Source organism: Odontesthes bonariensis, chromosome 1 (genome assembly GCF_027942865.1).
Source record: "Odontesthes bonariensis isolate fOdoBon6 chromosome 1, fOdoBon6.hap1, whole genome shotgun sequence".
Classification (NCBI taxonomy): domain Eukaryota; kingdom Metazoa; phylum Chordata; class Actinopteri; order Atheriniformes; family Atherinopsidae; genus Odontesthes; species Odontesthes bonariensis.
The window spans coordinates 35,675,999-35,702,910 of NC_134506.1; the positions used below are offsets into that span (position 1 = coordinate 35,675,999).

Here is a 26,912-nt window from a genome sequence, read left to right on the forward strand (position 1 = left end):
ACAGAGCTGAAAGCACTGCTCATTTTCTCGTTATTTCAAAAATGTATAAATTGAGATTTATAAAAAGAATTTAATGAGAAAAATGAGAGAAAAAAACCCCACCAGAATTCTGTGCTGATATCAATGAAATAATAATAACTGGCCAGTGGCCCATAGGGGTTACCTGTTGTTCTTGTTTTATTTTTTTTATTAATGTTTCCTTTCATGCCAGGGAAACAATGAAATGTGCATAATTAGAATAACTGAACATATTTTGATTTAGCATTTCAGCCCTTTATCTAGATGCTATCTTTGAATGAGCACAAATTCTTTTATAGGACTGTTTAGAAAAACCATCACAATATTTCACATAAAAAGATTCCCCTCGTGATTTTACAGTGCTTACATGGCCCAAAAATGTTTTTTGCGTTTTTTTTGTGCCGAATGAAATTAAAAGTAAATAAATCTTATCAGTTTCAGGACAAGGCCAGTGCAACACAGTCAGGACCCACTAGATAAATATAGGCCACTGCCGATGAATAAGATAACATCAGTAAATGTCATCTTATTTGTCGATAGGCCAAATGCAGGCAACAAGCTGCATATAAGCCGATACCGATGTTGGGCCAATTTTTAAAAAATTATATTATTATATAAATCCTACATAATTTTATGAAATTTTTTATAGTTTTAATTGTTTATGCGTTGCTTTATTGTTCATAAAACATATTACTGTGATGTGACAAATGTAAATTTCTATTGTTTTGCTTTGACTTAAAATGACTTTTTTCTGAAGAATATGATGCTAATTTTCCCAAATATTTAAGGATGCCCTGGTAATAGTGACTATCAATCTGAAGTATAAAAAACAATTATACACTGTTGGTGGGCCACGTCCCCTTAATGATACTCTTTGCAACTTTTTGCTGTAGCTGCTCAACCTTATGTTAGGTTCATAGACCAATGTGAAAATGACTAAAATTGTTGGCCAAGAGTACAGCTTAGACACTGATCTATAAATAACATATTAATCAGTATATTAACCATTGCCACCTCGTGAAAAAAAACATATTGAAACTATGGCTGAGTAAATATTGAGTAAAAGTTATCTTTATCACTTTATCACTAGAGAAATTAGAAGTTATAAACATGTTACTTCAATATATTCTTTAAAATCTTGACATAGATTGAATGAATAGTTATTCCTGGGCACACGTAACATTATTGCCCAAGACATTTTTCACACATTTCAACAGTTATTTGTGACTGCATTTAGGGGGGTCAACAGTGTGTTATTAAAGCTGCAATCTATGATTATGTGAATCTTCTTAACCAGAGAGTTGTGGCATTGGAATGTATCTCAAGAGCTCAGAACAGCTACCTTATCAGCCATCCTCTACACATAAGGGGAAAAAACCTTATTTCCTTTTTCACATTATCAAAGTCAGTCTCCCCTATCTGCCTCTGTTGCAGGGAAATCAGTCCGCTTCCACATTCTCATGGCACCACACAGCATCGTGAATGAGAGGCTAGAGGCTCCATCCAGAGGCCAAGTAGGAGAGCCACAGGTCTGGGGGAGAAAGGCCTCATTCTCCCCCCCCTATGGCACAGCTAAGAGCAATCTGCAGGGGTGAAATCCTCATCGCCTTGTCCAAACACATCTAAGGGTTCCCGACCAGTGTCGTTTGATTGACAGCGCTTGTGTCGGAGGGCTTGGCGCTGTGTACACTGAATGTCAAGCCTCAGCCAGACGAATGTCGGTCAGGCCAAGGGTTGTGGAGTGAGTGGTGAGTGATGTGGGAGGATGGAAGAGAGTGGGAGTGAGCAGAGGAGGAGGGGAGACAAGGGCAAAGTGCTGCCTCAGGAATCAGAAAGCCTTATCTGGCCTGCAGGATTTAGCTGCCCTCTGAGAGGAGCTGCCATTGCTACCCCTTCTGCACTCATGGCACTGACCAAGAGTGGAACATGATGACACTGCATGTTCGACCCCTGCGACATAATTTGAAAGCACTTCAAGCACCTTGGCTAAAATGACGGAACTGCAAAGACGAGTTCCTGTACACCGCCTAAAATGAACCCCTCACCAAGATGAAAGAGACTGCTTTTAGCTGCTCTGTCAGCTCAGGTAAGGAAAATACGGTCTTGCCTCAATCATATTTTTCACCCCCCTTTGGTTGTTCAACACTCAGGAGATCAAAAGCGAAATCAGAAAAGCTGGAGCAGCAAGGTGAGGAGGCAGTGAACTGTCAGTGGGGGGTTTGAACTCGAGGCGGTTGAAGAAAGCTTAGTGTTCCACATGCTATCGATCTCGTCATGTCAGATGACATGGAGTCCCTCAAGACGGAATGTCCTGTACTGCAGATTAACTGAAGCCATTTTCCCGAGGCTCGCCACGACCGACAACCACCTGCTGCCGTCTCAGGACCAGCACGGCCGAGTTAAAGCATTAAACTCCGTTGGAGTGTTGTGATTATGGATGTAAAGATCACCTGCACAGCCCGGCTACTCTCTGTCTCTTTCAACGGGCCTCGAGGTGAAGGACTCCTTTTTCCATGACAGCGCTTTCATGCCCAATTTCTGTCTCCAGGGGCCTCATGTATAAAGACTTGCGTGGATTTCCTACTGAATCATGGCGTACGCTCAAACCCAAATGCCCTCCAACGTCGGATGTATGAATCTGTGCGCACGCATCAATCCAAGCACATTTCGTTTGTACATCCCAATCAACGTGGAATTGAGCGCACATGTCGGAGCACCCGACTCCTCCCTGTCCACGCCCCTACTTAAATTTGCAAATCATATTTAAATGAGCCCGCTGTCCTTCGGAATGAGCAGCAAACGCGAGAGGAGTGGGTGGGAGAGCCTGAGGCTGTCAATGCTGTGGGGTCTGAGAAGCCTCACAAGCAGAGGTGAAGAAGAAGTGGTCCGACATTAAGGTGGATGTGAAGCGGAGACTGGCTGCCCACCGCTGCAGTGTGGCCAAAACAGGTGGGTGGGGGGGTGACCGACTGTTTGAACAGAGAGTTGGCGCAACTATGGGTGACACTGCTCTCTCTGGGGTGGTGGGAGCACATGTGAGTGACTCTGATTACCCCCAAGGCATATACTGATGTTTTTGTGTAACTCACAACAACGTGTTCATACAGTAACATGCAGAAGTGCGCCGGGGAAAAGGTGAGGCTGATTAAGACATTTCACACTTTACGCACGGGGTTATTAACATTTGCCCAATGAGACGATCAGGGGCTTGTTAGAAAGATCTTAAGCTGAAGTTTAACCAGCAAAAACAGCAAGAAACTAACTTTAACCACCGACTATGATGCTGTGAAGACGGGATAGAAATTGGGGGCGCACATCCTCAATGCACGTTACGGGGAATAATATTAGGACAATTACACAAATAAAGTTACTCACCCAGAAGCCAGCCATCACGCACAGTGCCACCTTGTAGTCTGTTCCCAACGATGCTGTTACTCAGAATGTATGAATCGTGCGTTGTACCAGGGCACTACGCTACAATGTTGGTTAATTGCATTTATGCATCACATATGATCTGTACATTGATCTAATGAAAATGTTTCCTGTTAACATACAAATTCATCATGTGATGGCGCTTTTATAGCAATGTGTGTGCAGTCGATAGCCCCGATTACAAAACCGGCTCTCGCTTCAAATTAAGCTTTAATGTTGGCCTGTTCAACTGCATTGTGGGAATTTGATATACGTGGCTGAGATGCGGATAATTCTGTCCCACGCGGCTGGCATGGCTCGGGTCAGGGTAGACTGGCACAGACCCAATCGGTTGGCCAGCTCCCTCTGGAATGCCCCGGTTGGAACCCCAGTGTGCACATCACCTGTGGGCACAGGCAGCGCATGGCTCCTCGCTGTGTTGCGCTCCAACGCCGGCCGCAGCTCTGTGCACAGTTCCAGGAGGATTTCCCTCAAAACGGCTAATGAGTCGCCATCATGTGCCAGCAAATCCTCTCTGTCTAGTGAACACACGCTCTCTTCAAATTCCACCATTTGCAAAGTCTTCTAATACTGCTAAAGCAGCCATTGTTTTTAATGGTATGCATTGCACTACTTTGCACATGCTTTCATTTCCACTCGTGTAATTGCAGACACATGGGTGTGTTAATTGTTTATCAGTATTAATTGTTCATGTATCTCAAATGTGCACATCACTGTCTGAGGACTAATTGTTTTCACATTTATTTATTATAACAGTTTCCCAACATCACCTTAGGTGTCGCCAAAGAATCAACAGCTGTAGAAAAGTGCGTACGCCAGCCCTGAAGTTGGCGTGAGGCACCACACATTTCCACGGTCATTTCACTCTTGATACATCTGATCGTTGACGTGAAAAGGTGCGTACGCCACTATTTTGTGCGTACGCACCCTTTGTACATGAGGCCCCAGCTCTGTCTTCTCATCATTATCTACTGCAGCCCATGCTTCACATTTTCCATTCTTGAATCTCTCTTTCAGTTTGTCTTTTCTCTAATTTCAAACTCAATTTCCCCTTTTTTCCACTCAGTTTAGAGCCTTGGTTTAAGCCAATTTCTCTATCTCATTGGGTCTTTTTTGATCACATTTCTTTTATTCTTAGTAGCTCAGGCCTGTGATTGTGTATCAGAGTCTGATTTAGTGTCAAATAACCATCTGTCAGATCACAGACCAATCAAACAAATTCAACACATGTTCATACAAGAGTTTATAAAATCCACCACTCACTCTTTTGAAAAAACAGGGACAAACAGTAAAACTATTACAAAATAAGGGACCACAGTGTCATACAGACTCGTTTAAAGAGATAAACTATATGGATTTGCTATTAGAGAACATACAAACTTTTCATCAGAACATTTTCAGTGTCCTGAGTGTATTTTAATATGTTATGTTCCCACATCCAAGCTTTTATTATGGTTAATGCTGTGTTTAAAAAATCACAGCAACAAAAATTCACTTCTGCTTGTTAATACACAGACTTATCCATTAAAGTCTTAAAAAAGCAAACAGCAGTTGTCTGTTTCTAAAACTATTATAAAGGAGGCAAAATGAGCATCTTATTGAAGCCTTGTATCACAAGAAAAGCCTTTTATCATAGATTATTAGTTTAGCCTATTGCTCAGGAATCAGTAACAGTTTAATCTACAGCTGCAAAATCTCGAACATTTGTGCAATTAAAAAACGCAGTAAAAAACCTTGAGTATAAAAAGTCACCTCGCTGCAAGACATTAATGTATAAAGAGTTGCTACTAATAGCAGGGGCCTACCAGCAATCAATTCAAACCATAAGTCTTTAAAAAGCCTGAATTCCTAAAACAAGCGGTCACTGCTGTAGTGAGCTTATGTTCCTTAAATATACAGTACAAAGTGCTTTTATTCAGCACTATTTCAGACTGCTGAGATCACCATGTTCAGTCCTGGAATAGGTACTTACAGCAGAAACATAACAAAAATGAACCAACTTTCATGGCAAAAGCAGCGCAGCAGTGCGGCTCAAACTATTTTATTTTACAATGCTTGTGGACCATATCTTGTTATTGATAGGATGAATTCACTGGTGGTGTCCATCTTTCATGAGGTTTGGTCTCGAAAGCCATGTTTCAATTGTAGCTTTACATATGCAGTCAGAAAGTGTGAAAAGGACAAGGTGAATAGAAATGATAAAAATCAAGAAAAATTCCACTAATGTGCAAAAGATGTATACACTTGCTTCATGCACATCATGGGGATTGGAAATAACTTTGGGTTTCTCATCTAACAAGACAAAGCTTAAAATAATGTGGCTCACCGGCTTTTCCAGTCTGAACCAGCAATCAATAAACTCTAATGACTGACCAGCATCTTCCAGAAATGATATATTATCCCAAATATGCCCAGAAATGGATAAGCTCTTCCCTAATTTCCTCTTGTTGATGTCCACCGCAGTTGTTGTTAGCAACATAGCCTTTACTGCCTCCATCTGAAGTGACACGCTGGTCCCAACATGCAAGCACCCCAGTGGCCAAACAATGGCAGGCAATTAGCCCCTCCAAGAGGATACATGAGGATGAAATGTAAATTTGAGCCCAGAATGAATTTTGAAATGTTTCATTAAATTCAGATGCTTGTTTGCTCTTTCAAACCTCAATGTCTGGGGTTCATATCCATATCGATATTCATATACATGCTGTCATACACTGATACGAATGTCGTCAGACAAAAAGTTCACTTTTCCTCTGTTGGAGAAATCCATTACCCTCACTGCAGAGTATCAACAGGAGAGCCAAGCAACCAACAATATCAAACATCACATTGGTTCACCCACTGGCAAAGTAAAGATGTGTCCACACTGGAGAGTGATTTCATGTGGTGCATCGTGGGTGGTGAAGCTCTGAGAAACGGCGGGGGTGGTCTACTACGAAATCTAATGTTAGAGGGAGATCCTGAAGTACCCTCCAACCCTCATCAGCTATCTCCTATAGTCACATAGCTTCATCCCTGGCAGAGCAAAGCAGCAGGCCGGTCTGTGGGAGGGAATCAGGTCCATGCAACCTCTACCCATAGAGCAACGCCAACTTCCAATTTAACACACTCGGAAAGCTGAAACTCGCCCGCATAGAGCATAGTGGGTAGGAACTGACAGAGTGTGATCTGAGCTGAATCTCTGTTGATTCAAGGATGGATTCTGCAATGCAGTGCAAATCAAGTGCAACCAATGGTTGTTTATAAAGCATGAACCCAACTTAATGATGTATACTTATTCTGATGGAAATGAAAGCTCACTGGAATAAACAATGTTGGTTATTGTCAAAGGGTGGAGCCTGAGTGTAGGAGCAACAGCTCCTCAAGAGCAATGCTAAAACTGAGAGAAGACAGGGCAGGGAGCAATAAACAGACGTTCTGCATTTATGAAATGATCAAAAGTCATGCGATGACTCCCACAGATGCAAAACACTTAGTAGCCCGCATTCTTGAATTAACTGAAATGGCTTTGAAAATTAATGGTTATTTTAAGCACTCTGTATTGGTACATTTTCAGAAATGCAAACACACGGATGGAAATCGTTTATTTTTGGAGAATAATAATATATATTATGGTGTGGTTATTAGCTTTTTTGTGTTTTCTGATGATATTAATCAGCTTTGTCCCACATATATATACTGTATTAGCACTGAAGATCCAACTGATTTTAGGATTAGTGCCTCCTTTTTAATCTTTGGTTTGGTTGACTTTAAAAGTACTGCAACATATTGCATCGTGAACAGGCTGAAGATTGAAATTAAACAGGTAATTTACTTTCTCCAAAGACTGTCTGCTATATGGGCTGCACAGTGGTGTGGTGGTTAGCACTGTTGCCTCACAGCAAGAAGGTTCCAGGTTCAACTCCCAGCTGGGGCCTTTCTGTGTGGAGTTTGCATGTTCTCCCCATGTATGTGTGGGTTCTCTCTGGGTACTCCAGCTTCCTCCCACTGTCCAAAAACATGCATGTTAGGTTAATTGGTGTCTCTAAACTTGTCCTTAGGAGTGTGTGTGGTTGTGTGGCCCTGTGATGGACTGGCAGCCTGTCCAGGGTGTACCCCGCCTCTCCCCCATTGACTGCTGGGATAGGCTCCAGCCCCCCCACGACCTGACCGACAGATTCAGCAGTACAGAAAATGGACGGATGGATGTCTGCTATATACACTCACCCTCACACAACTGATTGTCACTAATGAAGAATTTGTGTTGGTAAACACAAATTACTTCCACACAATTTTCCCCTCATTTTCAAGGCTTCCAAATGGCAAAGCTCCAGGATTAATTAGTATCATATAACAGTGAAGAGTTGTGGCGTTATCAGTAATTTATCTATGTTGATTTAACACAGATTAACCATCTTTGCTTTTCTTTTGAGACAACTTAAAAAGGAAACATTTACAGTAATGCACACTCAAAAAGGTGATCAATCCACTCTTGTCAGCCTGGCTGCAGAGCTCATCATGCGAACATTCTCTGGGTGAGAGCATTGGCTAATTGCCTCTAGCGTGTGTATAAAGATGCTTGACAGAGGCAGCATATTAGGATTTAGCATGCATTTGCACCTAGGAGACCACCGCTCTATTTTTATATACCCATGGAGGCAGCAGGTGGAACACTACAGAGACTGCAAGTGTCATCTGGGTAACCGTTTCATCTCCTGTTCAGCTACCGCCTGAAGTGAACAGGCTACCTGAGGACCAAAATGAGTAACTGTTTTTAAGAAGATGCTGGGAAAGAATAAAGGAAGTCTATTTTTAAGGAATGTCGAAGAGAAAGCAAAGAGTTTAAAAGACTTGACAAGGTAAACAGAGAATAATCAGATAATCACACTTCTAATTAAAGGTGGTTTCAGGTTAGCTGGCCAGCTGACCTGAGTATGAAAGTGACATTTAGGAATAAAAAAAAGAAGGAAAACATAGCCAAGAAGATTTAATGAGAGAGAGTCTCTACACTTCACTCTCCCTGTGGGGAGTGACCTTTCCAACTCCCCAGTGACAACGTTCCCTCCAGATTTATTGGGCCTCTCCTTCGGCTGCTCTGGAATAAAGAGAAGACTTGCTTCACCATCCAGACACTGACCTTTAATGTGACACAGGCAGGGATAAGCATGGCACAAGATGCCTGGCCGACCAGTGACATCAAATAGAAAACTGGACCTAGCAGTGGCAGCACTGATTTGAAAGCACAAAACCTCGTAGTAGCACCTGTGCTGATAGACTTAATCCCCCCCCTGTGGTTTGTGTGCAGAATAAAAATTAGAAAGATGAATGTCATAGCAGCAGAGTAAGAACACTTGGACTTCAAGTCCAAAACACGAGGTTAGATGAAAGAGAAGCGAACTACCAGTCAGCTATTATCTGATTGTTAATCAGAGATACAACTCACGATATGTCACTAAACCTAAGTCACAACCACTTTCATATTTTAGGTTATACTCATCTTTTCAGACGGATTAGAGGATTAACCTGACTATTTTTATTCTAAGTATGTGGCTATACAATCGCTAGCAGCTGGCTTGTGCTTTTAATGGTGCGAGAAACCTCCAAGGACGTCATGCAAAGAAATGGTGACTAGAATATGTGAGCTTTAAAGGTGCTGGTTGGTAGAATTATTCTTAATTTAACGACAACCTAATCTCATGGCAGTACATGAATTAGCTACAGTACAATGGTCCATACAGCAAAACCTAGCAGTTTTGCAATGAATGTTCAAAATCCTTTAAATGATTGCTCTACTGAAATGCAGTTTTTGGATCGCTAGCATTGAGCTAGTCAAAACCGCTAGCCAAGACGACTTCTGATGATGTATGAAAGGATGGTGGAAGGTGTAAAACGTAAGACTTTCAGGGCTGCTAGAGACTTGTTCTCCACAAGGTATTCCATAGTACATCTTTCTTCTTCCCTTCCTCTTGTGATTATTTACTTTTTGACTTCAGTGCCATCAGCCAAGGTTTAGAGTTAGGACTTCAAAGGATAATGTTACAAAAGAACACATTGTTATGTGTTACACACTTTAAGCTGCCCTACATACAAGGCAACTGAGCAGGGATACGTTGCCGTTTTACAACATTTAACCATTGGCTGCAACACTGATTGTGATAAAAATGGGCTGATAGATTTCCTTCTTAGTCTTTGCTATGCTAAAATGACCAACTTATTGGTGCATATTTCATAGGTAAAGTTCCAAGAGTGGTATAAATCATATCTGCCTTTGTACACATTTTGTGAAAAATATCAAAGTATACCATCCATCCATCCATCCATCTATTATCTCCCGCTGGTCCGGGGATCGGGTCGCGGGGGCAGCAGCTTGAGCAAAGAGACCCAGACGTCCCTGTCCCCAAGTATACATTTAACTTAAGTCATATATTTTATGAAAAAATATGTATTCACAACAGCAGATATATTCGTTTTGAATGGAATTAAAGGGATAGTTCGCCTCTTTTGACATGAAGCTGTATGACATCCCATATTAGCAATATCATTTATGAACATTGACTTACCCCCTGCTGCGTCCTGTGAGCCGAATTCCAGCTGAGTTTTGGGGTCCACGAAGCTAGTCCGGCTAGTTGGCTGGGGGCACAAAAATAAAGCGTTTTGCTTCTCAAAAAAATATCCGTTCAAAAGAGTAATACATTTGCATCACAAAATCGTTGTCCAGGAAAAAGTCAGACCTCACTTCGCTTGGCGCTATTTTTGCCTCCCTTGATATCAATGCGTCCAATGTAAAACTGTGCAGACCGAAGAGCAGACCGAGCAGTCCCCTGCTTCCGAGCAGTAAACAGGTGCAGCTATCGCTAGGTGGCTAGGGAGTGCTCGGTCTGTTCTTCGGTCTGCACAGTTTTACATTGGACGCATTGATATCAAGGGAGGCAAAAATAGCGCCAAGCGAAGTGAGGTCTGACTTTTTCCTGGACAACGATTTTGTGATGCAAATGTATTACTCTTTTGAACGGATATTTTTTTGAGAAGCAAAACGCTTTATTTTTGTGCCCCCAGCCAACTAGCCGGACTAGCTTCGTGGACCCCAAAACTCAGCTGGAATTCGGCTCACAGGACGCAGCAGGGGGTAAGTCAATGTTCATAAATGATATTGCTAATATGGGATGTCATACATTCATGTCAAAAGAGGCGAACTATCCCTTTAAAGGTGGGGTATGAGATCTTGGAAAAACGGTTCCTGCAAGCTATATTTTTGAAAATACACAACCTTGCCTCTCCCTCCAGCCCACCCCTCGAAACCACGCCTTCAAAACACATGAACGAGTCACGAGTCTGTGAACGTGCAGGGGGAGGGGGGAGGGGGGGCTGATGGTTGATTGGCATGTCAGAATCCAATAGAAGTAACTCTCATCATTACTTCTATTGGTCAGACATTTCCTCTTGCTACACCCTCTACAATGGACTAAAATACAATTTTTTTTCCAAACATTCTATTTTAGTGGATGCAAGGGGGTCATGAGGAGGTTTTCAGACAATATGATAAAAAATGCTCCAGAAAACATCTTATACCCCACCTTTAAGGGTGAACATGCATTGATATACACATGGCTTAATTTGACAACAAAATGTTGCTTCCAACCCAGTTTGCATGATCAGAGGACTCCTCAAATGTCTCTTTGGGGATTGGCCCACTACATGAAACCTATTTCTAAAGAGACTGCTAGATTCTTGGTTGTTCGTAGCTCAAACGTTTCCACTCTAGTAAACTTCTATAAGTCCTTTCATATTGTGTCTTGATCGTCGATGAGTGTTTAATTTGACCCACTTTAACCTAAGAGTTTCTGAAAGGTTGCACAGTGTGTTCTGCTGCCAAAAATAAAACAAATGTCGGATGAGTTGATATCGCAGAGGGAAATTGTCCATTATTTAGCCTGGAGTTACACATGACAGACTATCATAACAGGGTGCTCAAAGAAACAAACATTTATAATGAAAAAAGACAGTATTAATCAAACTATTTCATGCTCTACTTTAAGAAAATATTCCAGAAAAATGTCTTCCAGAAAATTAAACTCCCCAACATGTCCAATTTCACTAAGTATATATCATAACAGTCATCTATTACAGAACTTCTTTGTGGTCTGAACCACAAGCTAGGGCACAAGTTACCATAAAACTGTTAAGTTTTAGTAATGCGTCAGTCATCAAGTACATAAGTAGTTATCATAAGAAATAAAGAAAAAAAATGTCTTCACACTCAGCTCAAGTGGAAGTGGTGCACTTTAAACAATGAGATTGGCCTATTTCTCAGTGGCGTCAGCAAGGCCAGACAAAGCAAGGTCAGATCCCTGCTTCTCTGACACTTGTGGGAGGGGCCGAAATGGAACAGGCTACAAAGAGCAATAAACAATCATGATTTAATAATAATGAAGCTAACCCAGTGCTGTCCCACTGCCATTCTAAGCAGGCACAATTACCTCCTTTAAAATAAATCTCCAGGAGCAATACACAAGATGAGGTCCTTTAATGCGATCACCTATGGGGTGGCATTGCAGGGGTGCAGAGCAAGACCATCAATGTCTATATGTATGTGTGTGTGACCTCAGAAAAGAACCTTCTGAAGGGGATTAAAGCTTTCATACAATAGCTGTTTTCTAAAGACATTTCAAAAGAGCTCTTATCCTCTGTATCGCCCCCCTTCACAGCAAGAAAGCTCCTATTGCCAATAAGATGTAACATGTGCTTTGAAATATACTTCATTTAATATACTTTAATATACTTCATTTGAAACAGAGAAAACAATATAGAAATAAATGTACTTTGTACCAGCCAACTGTTCTATCTTCTTTATTTATGTGACTGACATGAAATTCTGCATCAGTAATCATTAGCCCCTTTCACACTGCGACCCGCTAGCTTAGCGGGTCCAAATTGCACCTTCGACCCGCGTCGAGCAATGTGAACGCTTGGCGTGTTAGGTGACCCGTGTCCCCTGAAGCCGAGTTCAGGGGGCGTTGCCTAGTGGCAGAGCGTCACACGAAACACATAAAATGCTGGGCGTGTACAATGACGTAGGCACAAGGCATGCGTCGGAGGTAGGGTTAAATACACTTTGAGGACTCGTTTTTGCAATTGTATATGCAGTTCATGGAGATGTTATTTTACGGGGTGTGGATGGTTACAACGTAGGATGCCGCCGAAGAACATATGCGGAGAATACAAGAGCACTATAGTCCCCGAAATGTGGCGGAAAATAACGTCCTCTGCTCGGAGGCTGAGGAGCTCGCGGACCTCCTTGTCTCCCCAGTTGGCCATATTAAAAAATGTCTCGAACTTGATGTAGGCTAAAACAGAGTAAAACTTGTCCTCACCTGTTGCTGTTGTTCTGAATCAGCTGTCCATTCTGTCTTTTAAACTCCTTACGTCACGCCACGCCCACGTCCGACCCGCGTCAATTGCGTTCACACCAAACTCGGCTCGGCAAAAAGACTAGGGTCCGACGCGGGTCGAAAGGCGAGTCGAGTTGACGCGGCAGCCCGGGTCGGCAGTGTGACAGCAACAGCGGACATGCTAAATTCGCGGATTAAACGTGGGTTATTCGGCAGTGTGAAAGGGGCTAATGTCTGTTAGCAACAGTTTGAGCTCATTTTGAGCTCAAGTTTGTAAGTTTACCGGGAGTTTATTTAAAAGAACACTTTCCAGATAGCAACTACACACTGCTGCTAATGCTAACGCTGCGTAGACGTCACTTCCAGTAACTCCCGGAATATGACTAATTGCATTGCTTGCAGACCAAACGCTATGTCAACTTATGTTATCTGACATGTTATCTGTCATCTGTATTTATAGTGTTATTGTATGTGTGTTATGTAATCCTTTGTACTGTGTGTTTTGTTGTCTTTTTGTTTGTATGGACCTTGAGTCTGAATATATAGCTTCTTGAATCTTGACACATACCGCCTGCCGTAGTTCAAGAAGTTGCAACGCACATTTGAAAATTTGAGGCGCTAGAGAGCAAATTCATTCGACTTTGCAAAATAAAATTGCACCACTAGATGGGGGAAGAAATTACATAGTTCCCCTTTAATGCAATATTAGCATGATTTTGATTATGCAAGTTTAGTTTTTTAAATTGTAGTAACAGTGTAAGAAGCAGAGAGAAGAAACACACCCCCATTAAAAAAGATTAACAGCTACATCAATGAGCTTAGACCTTTTCTACTAAGACCAAGTCTACAATTCCTTTCCCAGGACACAGATAACAAAGACCTCTTGCAAAGAAATCTCCAAAGCTTTTATTAAAATTATTTTCCAACTGAGCAAAGTTTGGTGAAAAATATTCAGGGTCATCTGGGGAGCTTTCAGAGGCTGCATGAAATGAAAAATGGAGTTAACACAAGACTGCTTGTTTACAAAGCTTGAAATCTCAGTAGTCACTGATAACTGTTGACACACTGGCACTATATATGGCCATTTTCTTCAATGACAGTATGAAATATTACTGATTGTTCCCTCATTGTCCCCTTATGGTACTTAAGAGATTCAAGGCTGTTTCATGAGTTTCTCCAGCCAAAGCAATTGGCTGGATGGGATTTACAGTTAAGTCCCTGGTACCACTGAGACAAAGATGGTAATATGTTTACTTGATGAGATGTCTTTTCAAAAACAGATATCCCAAGGAGACATCCTTAAAGTGCTTAGAGAAGTTTTCATTTTTATTTCAATAGTAAAAAAACATAATTGCAAAGTTGAGTCAATAATTTGCACATGTTAGTCAATAAGCACATTTCTCCAAAATTAATGGTTCTGGAACAAGAAAGCCCTGAAACTGAAAACACTTTGCTGGGATAAATGTAGATAATGTATACTGTAGATGACACATGTTCCTCACATACCTATTTCCGGTTCCATCACATCTTTACCATCCAGTATCATTTTAGTGTCACATTTAGTTTGATGTCTGGGTACAGTGACATCTGACATACAGCTGTACTGGACTGCAATGTTAGAAATACGGCTGTTTTTGTCTGCAGCACTTAGGCCTCTCAGATCAGAGCTGTGCAATGTTTTGAAAGTTTGTTGGTTATATTATTTCATATTGCAACTGCATTAATTCAGAGTTTTTCCCAGTGATTTGCCTGTTACACACGTTTAATGTTGGACTGCTAATCATACTGATACCCCTCGCAATTTCTACTTTTCTTCTTGTCATCGAGCTCATGCTGTCACAACAAATTTCTGTCTTCCTCAAAAAAAACATCAGCAGGATGCAAGGTTACTTAAAATATTAGTTTCTATACTAAATCTCTTTGTCTTGATTACCCAATGCCGCATCTTGCTGATCAAAACAAATTACTCTCTCTGGCTAAGGTATTGCCAACTTGTAAGTATATTTTGGGCTCTAATAAAATATATGTGGCACTTAGAGGCCAGGTCATCACTGATACTTTTATCAGCTTTTATTAAATTCAAAAAGGCAAGAGAAAAGGATATTAAGTATAGTTTAGATCACTAAAGAAAGAAAGTCCATGAACACTTTCGCTGTACACAGTATTTTTATTGTGACCCTACAATAATTGTTAATGATAGTTACTGATCAAGTTAGCTATGAAACATTTTATCAGCTGTTTCTAACTGTCAAATTAAGCTAACATCAACTGAGAAGCTTTCGCTAAGTAAAATTTAAATGGAAACCTTGACACATTTCTTCAACATGCCGAAATAAATTAAACTATGAAGTAATTATTTTTGTATTGTAACTTGAGGCTAGTTAGTCCTAGCTGTTGATATATGATGATAATGCTAACATCCTCTGTTTTAGCTACTTAGCTTGGACTAACTTAATTAAGTTTATAGCGTTAATTTTGTTTCAGTATTGGCATCATGAGAGGCTTGTAGAATGGGAACTAGTTTATGTTAGATAAGTTGGTTTAGGAGTTATTAAAGTCTCTAATGTATTAACCATTCCAGACATTAAAAACTCGATAGTCCGTAGGACTAGCTCATATAGGCTACCGTGGGGCTGTGCAGATAATAAGAGTTCTGCATGCGCTTATTTTGGAGAAGCAAGATGGAGGGCGATTTTGGGGGGGGGGGGGGCTAACAGCTACTCAGAAGAGGGACAAGAGATTAGCATTTTTTGTCATCTAAAACAAATCTACCTAAAATCAACATCTGGACAAAGCCAATCATATTTGCTTGGAATGAGGATCTTCCTTAGTGAGCACTAAATAATAAATTCATACACAAAACAAGACAAATTACATTTGAAACTCTAAATGTAAGATGGCCACACTTGGTTAGAACTGTAGTTGTTGCAGTGTGTGCACACAGTAATACATGCTTAATACTGCAATGCATAATACATACACTGAAAACAGAGCAGGAGAATACTAATTGGAAAGAGAACATAACTGAGGTGGATGTTAATTACAGCCATCATGTTTACAGCACATGCAATTAATGATATCTTTACTGAGAGTGAATGAGCCTGTTTTGGCCTGAACATGTGACAAAGAGAACGGCTTCAATTCTCCTCACAAAGGAGGAACAAGTTGAGTGTCTGATGGCTTGGGCTTTGAACAGACCCTCTCTGACACAGACATCAATGAGGTCAGTCCTCAGAGGCTAAGCATAGGCAATAATTAATCTTCTTTGACATCATCATCCTCAGTGTCACCTAGCAACTGTCCACCTGAGTTAACGACATTACACGGACAGTCCGGAGTGGCGGTGTTCAGCAGTTACGATGCAAATGCCTCCATGTTGAAACTGACTCCATTAACCTTTTCTTTTTGTGGAACAGCATTTACTACATTTTTAGTCTGATTCTAAAGATAAATTTGGATTTATAGTACTGGCTTTTTCAAAAAGAGAAAGGCATAAATTCCCACTTTTATGGAAATATTACAGATGATAGATACAATTGATTTTATTATAATTATCTATGTAAAACTGAACATCACACTCACTTATTATGCATTACACCATAGGTGTGGACGAAAGAAAAAATATTTTCTTGTGTATCACACCTTTTAAAGATAATTGAAAATACAATTTTACACAGAACGCACACGCTTGACTGTGCTGTTTATTTAAGCTCCAGAACAGGTAAAACTCATTCAATATGGCTGACGAAACCAAACAACAAAACGTCATCAAACATCGCGGCCACTTAAAGGGGCCAAGACCACTAAACAGTTGAATGTGAAATATGCTGCTTTTTGTTGGTGAAGTATGTACATTACGGTCACTACACACTTATACTTTAAAGTGATAGTTCGGAGTAGATTCACCCTAGGGTCATTTGAACCGTGACATCCAGCCAAGTAGCCCACCCGCAGTTTTTTCGATCTTGGCTGAACATCAGCTGAGTTACTGAGTTATTCCGAATAGCTTAGTACAAGCGCTAATGGAACCTAGCAGTATCTCCAAAATTACCACACTAAAATCACATGCCATGACACCAAACTTCTACAGTAGTACAAATATGGTCTGTACTCACAAAACGATGGCTGCCCAATTTCTCTATTGATAAAATAAATTCACAACTCTACAACATAAAAATTCATAAAAAATCAAGTAGAATATAGCATATACTTTGTTGTCTACAGTAGTAGATCAACCCTCATCTTACTTTGAAGCTCCCAGATCAAGGAAGTGACGTCGACGCAGCTTTAGCAGCAGAGAAGCTATTAGGCTTGTGTTGATAATAATAAACTCCTGGACTATGTACAAACTTCCAAATGCATCGTTTTGTAAGTACAGACCATATTTGTACTACTGTAGAAGTTTGGTGTCATGGCATGTGATTTTAGTGTGGTAATTTTGGAGATACTGCTAGGTTCCATTAGCGCTTGTACTAAGCTATTCGGAATAACTCAGTAACTCAGCTGATGTTCAGCCAATATCGAAAAAACTTCGGGTGGGCTACTTGGCTGGATGTCACGGTTCAAATGACCCTAGGGTGAATCTACTCCGAACTATCACTTTAAGGACCACTGCACAGCAGGTTTTAGGTAGTAAAAAGAAAAAAAAAGGTAGTAGGTAGGTCACAATCATTTGTTTTCAGTTTTATGTTAAGAAATCTATCTTCTGGAGAGAAAAATTAAAGCAAAGGCCGGATTTTAAATAACTTTCATCAAATATTGATGGAGCCCATCAATATTAGCTCCACCAATCATCTGACAAGATAAAGAGACAAGCAAGACTGAATATTTCTTTTAAGATGTCTTCATGCAAAACACAAAAAAGTGTAAGACCCCACGGACCTACACACACACTCAAATGCTAAGAAGCCAGTTTGTGCACAGTCTAAGTAGAATTTTCTGCTTCAGTAACAGGCAAGATTAAGTTGTCAAATGAATAATGTTGCATTTTAGTATCCACGTATAACTACTGCCTCTGCCACGTGCAGAAAAGAGTTGAAACTGCCTGTAGATCAATTGGAAATTGCAAATGGCAGTGTGTTCAGGTAAAAGATGTGACTGAGTTCCCCAACGTGTTTACTCTTGGAAAATTGGGGAATAACAGGCTGTCATACGGTGACACATCAGCCTTTGTTAAAGAAATTACTTTGCTCTTCACCCAGCTCTCTGATGCTCTGCCTCATGGACAAATTGTCCATTTGGCGAGTGCAGTCTAAATGGAACTGCGTCTTCGGCATGTTGCTCTGGCGAAGCACAAAGAAACCGGGGCAGATAGGAATCCAATTATGCAAGGCAAATAATGGATGTCTCATTTAAGATGTGCGGCTGTTGCAACAGTAATGTCAATTTTCCCAAAGCCATCTCTATCAAGTGCATCATCGTCTGTTCAACACCAACTCATATACAGTCATATACAACAAGCTGACAAGCTGCACAGATCATAATAAATCTTCTGAAGGCATGGAAAACATGGTTTTAAAGATAGAGTATTTACTCACATGTAGCGTAGGTGTGGGTTCTGAGCAAACGCTCGAGCCTGGATCACCTTCAGGCTACAATTCATGATGGTTCTGAAATGAGGAAAAGATAAAAGTAGAGATGAAACTGTGTAGGAACTGCCAAAAATAGACTTTTCTTCTCTTCCAAATACAGTCATCGCAACTAAATGCTTGCTTCTTTCTCCCATTTATTTTGAAGTGCTCCTACTTTTACGGTCCGTTTTAAGCAGCTTTAGAAGGTTTCTTGTTTTTCTGGCCTTTTTCCAATTTGAAAGGTTTTTGTCCTTTGAGCTGAACCGTGCGGTTGTCTCATAATGGGAAAACCCTTATGCAATGGTGGGCCATTTCAAAACATCTTAATTTCTTTTGTCCACTCTAGCAGCGTCTTGTAACATAAATCATTCTCTGTAAACTTGTGTATCTTCACTGTAACTGAATGAAACCTATATTTATAGGAAGCATCCCATCACTGTGCCAACTTGCGTGGAGTGAAACAATGGTGAAATTAATTCTCATTTTGCTTGGGACCCAGTAAAATCCCCTCAAGGACTCCTGGAATTCCCAGCGCCCCAGTAGGGGAGCCACTGTTCTGAGCCACAATTGTAATGACTTTTAATCTAGTAATCACAGATGTCTCTTTCCAGAGAAGTCAGTGACATCATCAGTGAGCACCTCCTAATACACTAAGCTGATTATAACCAGCTCTTGGTGTCAATTACCTTCTAAAAATCCAATCAAGGCTTTACAGTGTTTGAAATTTGCCATCACAGAAAAGTTCCAAAAGGTTCTCAAGAAGTTTCTTTTTTTTGTGGTTCCTTACAATAGATTCCATCAAGAAAATTAGCTACAATATTTTTACTACTGTTTTTCCACCCTAAAATCAGCACAACTGAGTCAGTACAGAGGTGACTGAGGAGTTTTGTTGCTCCGCCTCTGCAGTTATGACAACCCAAGTATCAGTTATGCTGAACACAATTATCCCTGTAAACAGTTTCCTGTAAGGTCTCAACACATTTGACGAAAGGAGAAGTAGCAGAAAACAGCAAAAAAATTACTCACGAGCTTAAAATACATATAAATGACCCAGGTTGCATCCCCTATTCTTTTAACAAAACTGTAAGCATTTGGAAATCAGGACACCAGTTCCTGCAGTTTTGAAAGTGTTGATTGATACAATATTTCAGTTGCTCCTTTGTTGTATTTTTTCTTTATGAAAGATAAAATATTTTCAGCAGCGGCCAGGTCTGGATGATTTCCCAAACCAGTGTCAGATTTTGACTGGTCAGTCCATGGGACAGTTTTCCACTTTGCTTCAGTCCATTTTAAATGAGCTCCCACACAGAAATGATGACAGCACCTCTAGACCTTGTTCATGTTGTTTATATGCTTCGTTGAATGTTAGATTGTTAATTTGCATTAGTGGATAAAGTGATATTGAAAGCACTAGACTAGACCATGCAGTGATTTCCACTGCATTTGGCTTTATTGACTGATTTAGGGTGATTTGGTGATTTAGGGAATACAATGTTGTGTTGACAACCAGATGCTTCCGGACACTGTAAAGACAGTAGTTTAACACATAAATGTTAAAAACTGGAATGATTTGTTGGAATCCATGATATTATATTGCATTGGTTTACCGAGTTCAAGTTCAAAATGAAGAGGTCATATTTGTATTGCAAATGATGGTGAAATCTTGGATAAAAGTGAACAATGAATCAATATCTTCAGCTGACTCTAGACATCTACAAAGCTTTGATTTTTAGACCAAATTTACCCCAAATTTACATATGACATCTATGGACCATTTTGATGACTTTCAGATGTCTTTTCAACTAAAAATGTTAGGTGAATTTAAAGCACGCCAAGTCTTGTTGTGTTTTAGAAATGTGGATGGTTTATGGATGGTTTTCTGTCATTGCACGCTATATACAGCAATAATGTGACACCCTGCTCTGTGCTTTAACTTTCACCCCCAAAGTCGTATGCTATAATTATGCATCGCCACAATGTCATTGGATACAACATCCCAAAACTTTTGAATTGAAGTTCTAAGAGAGTTGTTTACTTTAACTTGATTAATAATTGGCATCCTGTCTGTAGAGCATTCTTTGAATCTTAGTTATTTACTTAACCATACCTCACAACTTCATTGCAAATGCAAGACACGGTAACTTGCAATGAGTGATGGAGGCGCCTCAGAATGGGAAACTGTTATGGGCTGTTTAACTTTCCAGCAGCTTGTTGTCAATATTATACACTGAAGCTGTCAGTGTTACCTGTTAGAACACAACACATCAGTTTTATGCTTCGAGGATTCGCTGTTTGTGGTAACATGGTGCTGTTGGGTCTAGGTTTTATAATTCCTTTTATAAAGTAGAAAAAATAAAGCTTTTTATAAAACTTGGTTGAATTACTTCAGTGTGTGTATTTGTTGTTGTTAAATATTTACACCTTAACACTTATTTCCATAGCAAACCCATAGACAATGTACAATAACGATGACAGGAAAGTTTCTTCTCTAGTTTGAGATGATGCCAACAAGTATTCAGCATTTTAGGGAAGAGTGTTGAAAAAACACCCCAGCTGGTGACCTCATAAAGCCGGATACGAGGATCAGTGTATAAAGCTGTTATGAAAGCCAAAAGCGTTGATAGTTTGAGCACACATCACCAACATTACATTGTTACATTCACTTCTTTTAAAACAACTGCCATGAGATAACAATAGATCTGTGTTGTACTGTCAGGTGATATTTGATTTTGCAGGGAGGACCTTGAGAATAAAAACTCTGAATCAATGATAATCATGTTAGATTTGTGGATAAGTGAGTATAACCTGTCTTGTTACTCACAGATGGGAGCAGTGTTGAGGGAAACTATCAGCCTCTGATTCTGCACTTATTCAACATGTTTAATGACATTTTCTTTTCTTCAATGAATGATTGTATCTTTTCTCATTTTACTCAAATAAAGACAGTGATGGTGGGCTCAAATTTAAAATGAGATCAAATTTGAGATGCTATGAGTAACTCTTTTTTCACTTATCCCCCCACACTGCTTTACAGCCCCACAGGGTGGCATCGCAACTGCCGCGTTTCCTGGCGGGGAGGAGCCCGCATTCCCTGACAAGGCAGCGAAGGGAGGCGGCCGTAATGAGAAAAATGCTAATTTAGTGATATTGCACTTGGCCTCCCTGATGAGGGATCAGGGGACAGTGCAGCTCTGACTTTGGAGGGCAAAGAAGAATATGGCTGTCTGAGAAGACAGGGAAAAAAATTAAGTGGAAGAGGAGGTCTGGAGACAGCTGCTGAAGTGTGTAAAGGATGTGGAGCATCATGTTCCTTTAAGGGATTAATTAAAACAAAGGTACAGCAGGAACCCTTATTTCAAATTTCTCTGCTGTTTTTTAGAATTGTTTGTTCATTAGTGACACAAAGTCACCTAAATGGGACTCCTTTTAACTCCAGCTTGTGTTGGGAACAGAAACACACTCTTCACTTGCTTTTATTTCTTTGCACAACCTGGCAATGTAAAAGAATTGGAGTGGAAGTAAACTGTTGGATTGTCTGCAGTAAACAGAGGGGAAACCCGATAGAAAACAAGATTTAACAGCGGTGTGGGTCTTATGGGCCTTTCCCGAATCAACAGCACTGCAGGTCTGAAAAACAGTGAAGGGACTATCCCCACCACACGAACACCACCCCGGAAGCGACCTTCCACACCAGATAAAAGCATCAACACTCACAGTCTCTGTAGTCCAGTGTAGAGCTCCATATCGACGTCTCTCAGGGTCTGCAATCCCGTCCAGTTCTCTATGTGTCTGTAAACAGCAAGAAAGAGGAAAGTAAATGAGACATTCCTGCTCATTTGAGGAGGAAGGAAAAAATATGGGACATTTGATGGGAGAAAAACTATTTTTCTAAGTCCCAAGTTGCAAATTAACTGGCTGTGTGCTGTCAAAAGTTTTTGAATCCATATTCATTCAAATTGCAATTATTGGAACAGCTTTGACAGAGCGCTCTCTGCTGCCCTCTGATACATTTAATATCCAAGAGGCAGCTTTTGAGGCTTAATCTATGTAAGGGGAAGTGTGAGGATAGACGAACAAACACAGCAGACGACTTTACTTCTGCTAATGCTGCCAGCCTCCATGGCAAAACTCTTTCTGTGTGGTGGGATAAGACAAGTGGAGCTGGCGCCTTTAAATTAGCTTCAGGAAAAAGGCCATTTGAAAATAAAATGGTTTGGAGATGTACAGCACACATCAGACATGTGCCATGCAAAATGAGGAAACATGGAGAAAGGTATGGAGAGGGTGAATTGGAAAAAGCTAAATATGATTGGAAGCTTATGCAGACTTCATTCTTAATGTCATATTTAAAATCAGTGTTAGGAGCAAAACAATGTACATGTGAACATAAACAGTGTGAGCACATTTTAAACACACTTTCTAATCCATTTATATGCAAACAGAGGCACATGCAGGCCAAGTCTAGAGTTGTGTAATCAGACAACAGCTTGTATTTTATGGAACAGCAGGAAAATAATATTCCTTCAACTTTATCTTTCGGGTCTTGTGCATCTGGTGCACAATGATGAATCACCATCTGAGCCATCCTTTATCCGAGCCAATGTGCTCTGAGGTGTATCGCGTGGTCTTTGTGGTGAGGATTCTGATCTGCCAAATATGGCCATCACTGCTGGAACCCCACCGTGCCTCACTTTATGATCGCCTACAAGTTTGCCAGTTTCTTTCATCAAGGCTGCCAGATGAGAGCTGTTAGCAATTAGAGTACACAAGTGACACTGTTTTTGGATATTTTTCCACAAAATCAATTTTACAGTTTCATTACAACATGAATACCAGCAGTTCTGGTGATGATGTGAGTTGAGGTACAAGAAATCAAGCTTTGATTTGCCAAATACTTTGGGAGTTCTGAAATCAAGCCAAAAAGAATTTGACTTTTCCCAGTCCATGTTAGAGGATGCCTTTACAATGGGTGGAAGACTCTTATTTAGACTGCTTTTAGGACTAGGGGTTAGCTGACTGGCTGACGTGTTATAAAGTAACTTAGCTAGTCAAGGTAGGGCCCCAGAGTTTTTTGCTAGCAGACACACTACCGTCTTGTTGCTCAAAGTTTGTAACATCTCTCTATAAGAGAAACCCTTTACATTGTTTTTTTACATAAATATCTCATTCTTTGGTAATGAAATCGAAAATGATTTTCTACTTTCATGAAACTATACAAATATAACAAAGTTAATGCTCAAAGTTATTTGCACTCAATCTGATGTGCTGGAACTTTCAAACTCAATTCAAGACCACGCTTGGTTGGTTGCAAAGACTGTTAAGAGTCAATATTATTTTAAATGGTTTAGGGCTGAATTGGACTAACAAGATTTCAACCTGGAGAGACTCACACGGAGAGAGAGGGAGACAATTGCAAGATTTATTGTCAATATTTCTTTGGCGCTCGGGCCCCTGCTGAGGACATGCAAGCTGAACCGCTGTGAGCTTGAAAGGCCGGCATAGGGAGATAGATGCTGGATATCTTCCCCACTGGGACTCGAACCTGGTGGCGCAGTCGTACGAAGGAAGGAGATGCCGCGGACCTTGAGACACCGGGTGGAGATGGGATGCAGCTGCTGGCGAACAGGTAGAACCCAGGAAGGAGCGCCTTATCTGGATCTGACGGTTGATCAGCGATTGGCCACAGCTGGTGAGTCTGCCATGTTGAATTTGCGGCTAGCCTTCATTAAGCAGCTGTTTTAAGTCACTCCTCCCCTGGTCAACGTGAGTGACAGTGAGGTGTGGGGTACAAAGACAGAATTTCTGTTTAAAAAGGTTTTGGTTTTCTAATCAGTGTGAAAAGAGCAGCTGTAACAGAGAGAATGTGTTTTCTTTAATTTTACAAACCTTTAGAATTGTATTATAATTATAAAGAAAATGAATAGAATTTCATCTTCATCTAGGTATGTAAATTAGGATTTTAGTCTGCATGGAGAGCTTTTTAAATATCAGATAGTTCAGTGTAAATAAGGAGCTGAGCTAAAGGAACAAAGGGAAAAATATAGAAGATTTGAATAAAAAATAACAAATAACAAATTTTGAAAAATTAAATTGAAACATTTATGTTACAGAAGGCTGCTCATATTTTAGACAGTCATGTATGGATACAATTATGCAACCAATTGGGCTATCACTGCAGAAGCACTAATAGCTGAATATGAATTGAAAAAGGGCAGCAGCTGAGTCACACTGCTGAAGTTGATCAGTGCTTAACTGAAGACTGATGCTGAAGGCCGCAAGATGAGTAATTTATGTGCCCTGCAAGCTAAAATGGCCGATACCCCTTGCAAGGATTTGCTTGTTTTCAGAGCGGATGTGTTGCCCTATAGAAACTGAGAGAGGGGAGGCTCAGAGGAAGGTGAGTCCATAGTTCTCCTGGCAGCAGCACATTTGTAAAGTCCCTATTATTTGTATCTGCATTTGTTGATTCTTTGGGCAAATAGTTGTTCAATAATTCAGGTTGCATTCTGAATGTTTAAACATTGTTTAGATTTTTTTGATTCACAACCCAAATGTTTTAAAGAAACTATCCGACACATAGGGAATATTGTCAGTTTAATGTGTGACTGAGTGGAAACGACGACTGCGATGTGTTTATCTCTAAAAGAAATTGGACGCTCCTCTTCACCCCGACTACACTATTATTCATGACAAAGATTAAAGCAAAGAGAAAGTACTGCAAAAGCTGATTCTGGTTTCTAACTAGACACATTTGGATAGACTTCAAACTCATAGAAAATATTTACAAATGATTAACTATCTGAAAAATGTATGATTTGCTTCAAACTATATCTGATCTGGTCCTCCTTTGCTTTAATGACAGTTCCAGTCATGCTTCGAGTACTTCACTTATTTGTGCAAAATTTGACTATACATGTTTTCCCAGCATGATCCGACAGTAGTCTAAATATAATATTGCGATGTGGGTAGTGTTTTTTAAAGCTGTCTTGATCCATAAAGTGCCCTGTAAATGTTCAGTGCGGCTGAGGTCAGGCACGACTCTGCAGGAAGGCCCACAGCTATCTGCACGTCTTGTTCTTTGGTCTTCACGTATAAGCCAAGCCCAAACACACCTCACAGATTTTGAAGTTGTGCTTTGTGGCAGTGCTACAAAATCTCACTCTGGGATTCTTACCCTAACTAGACTTTTTTCTATCATCCACCGTGATATGTTGGTATGTCTTGGACTGTTTGTTCATGCAGGCTACATTCAAATAAGGTTACATTCAAATAATATGTTATGATCTCTTGTGTTGAAGTGGGCATCTGCATGTGAAGTGTCAAAATGGCAGCCATTAAGCCAACAGTTGTATACTGTAGTGTACGGATGTGAAAAACTAGTTGTCACAACTGGGCTTCAAACTCTCATTCCACGCTTGCTCATAACCACACCAGTACACCCCCCACTCCACCCCTCATATGAGTTATGTTTCCCTCTTACCACCTGTAAGAGCCGGAGGATGCTGCCTCTACAGGTCGTATTTAAGGGAACAAATTAGGAACAAATTATTAATTTGGTTATTATCAAAGGAACTATTCTGTCATCCACTTTAACATACTGGTATATCTTAGCCATTCCTTACTGTTGGGCCTTCTTTTCTCACAAAGTGGTTTAGAGATGTTCTTGTAGTAACAGTGAAGAATGAGAATGACCTCTTCATTTTTCATGACAGAGCTGCTTAATGTTTTAAAGCCCTCTGACTTTCTATTTCCTGGTTTAATTCAAAACGTGACATATTTCTGGTCGGGTCTCATAATATTGGACCTCACTGTATATAAACAAAACCATGTCAAAGAAAAAGTAGACATAAAAAGTTCCATTAAAAAGGCAAAATACTGCAAAAAAAGAAAAACAAAAGAAATAAGCTACTCTTAAAAAGATAGCTGTAATGATCCACAAGAATGTTTATTCGATTTGAACAGATTAGAAAGTCGGGGGGAGGAAATAAAGAGAAAGAAAAGGAAATGGCATGAAACTAAAGATAAATTAAGGCCTTGCTCATAATAAATCTTATTACTGGGGACCCTGCAGCTGTGATATTGAATCTCATTACTTTTGATGCTGTACCTCACGGAATGATGAATTAAATTTAAACACATGAAATGCTGTTTGAATCAAGATGTATGGAAGGTTTGGGAAATGTTTAGGCAGAGAATGAGAAACAGCAAAGGAAGGAATACTGCCATTTAAAGTGTTAACTGGTAAATCCTAACCTTGACATCGTACCAGTTATAGCTGCAAAATACTGATGCGTTACTGTGCAATGAAAGGAAAGCTTTATTTATGCAAGAAAAAAATCACATATTTTCATACGAAGCAGGGCTTTATATTCTGTGATATAATTTTGCACTTTCCAGAATTTAATCAAACTTCTGTCAATAAACAGCTAGGAGGAAATAGGCGACACCTCCCTCCAGAACTGATCACATTGTGTGCACGGAACCTCTGATTGTCCACGGCATGCTGAATATGCATGTGGATTAG

General features: G+C 40.3%; 1 protein-coding gene across 2 annotated transcripts in view; it reads right to left on the minus strand.

The window, feature by feature from the left end:
- Positions 1-26,912, minus strand: part of ntrk3b (neurotrophic tyrosine kinase, receptor, type 3b) — a 221,003-nt gene that overhangs the window by 161,375 nt on the left and 32,716 nt on the right. For both annotated transcript variants that reach the window (XM_075465609.1, XM_075465601.1), the window contains exons 2-3: positions 22,103-22,177; positions 18,356-18,427 (exon numbers count right to left, since the gene is read on the minus strand). In XM_075465609.1, the coding sequence (XP_075321724.1) occupies positions 18,356-18,427; positions 22,103-22,177 (147 nt within the window). The remainder of the gene's footprint in view (positions 1-18,355; positions 18,428-22,102; positions 22,178-26,912) is intronic.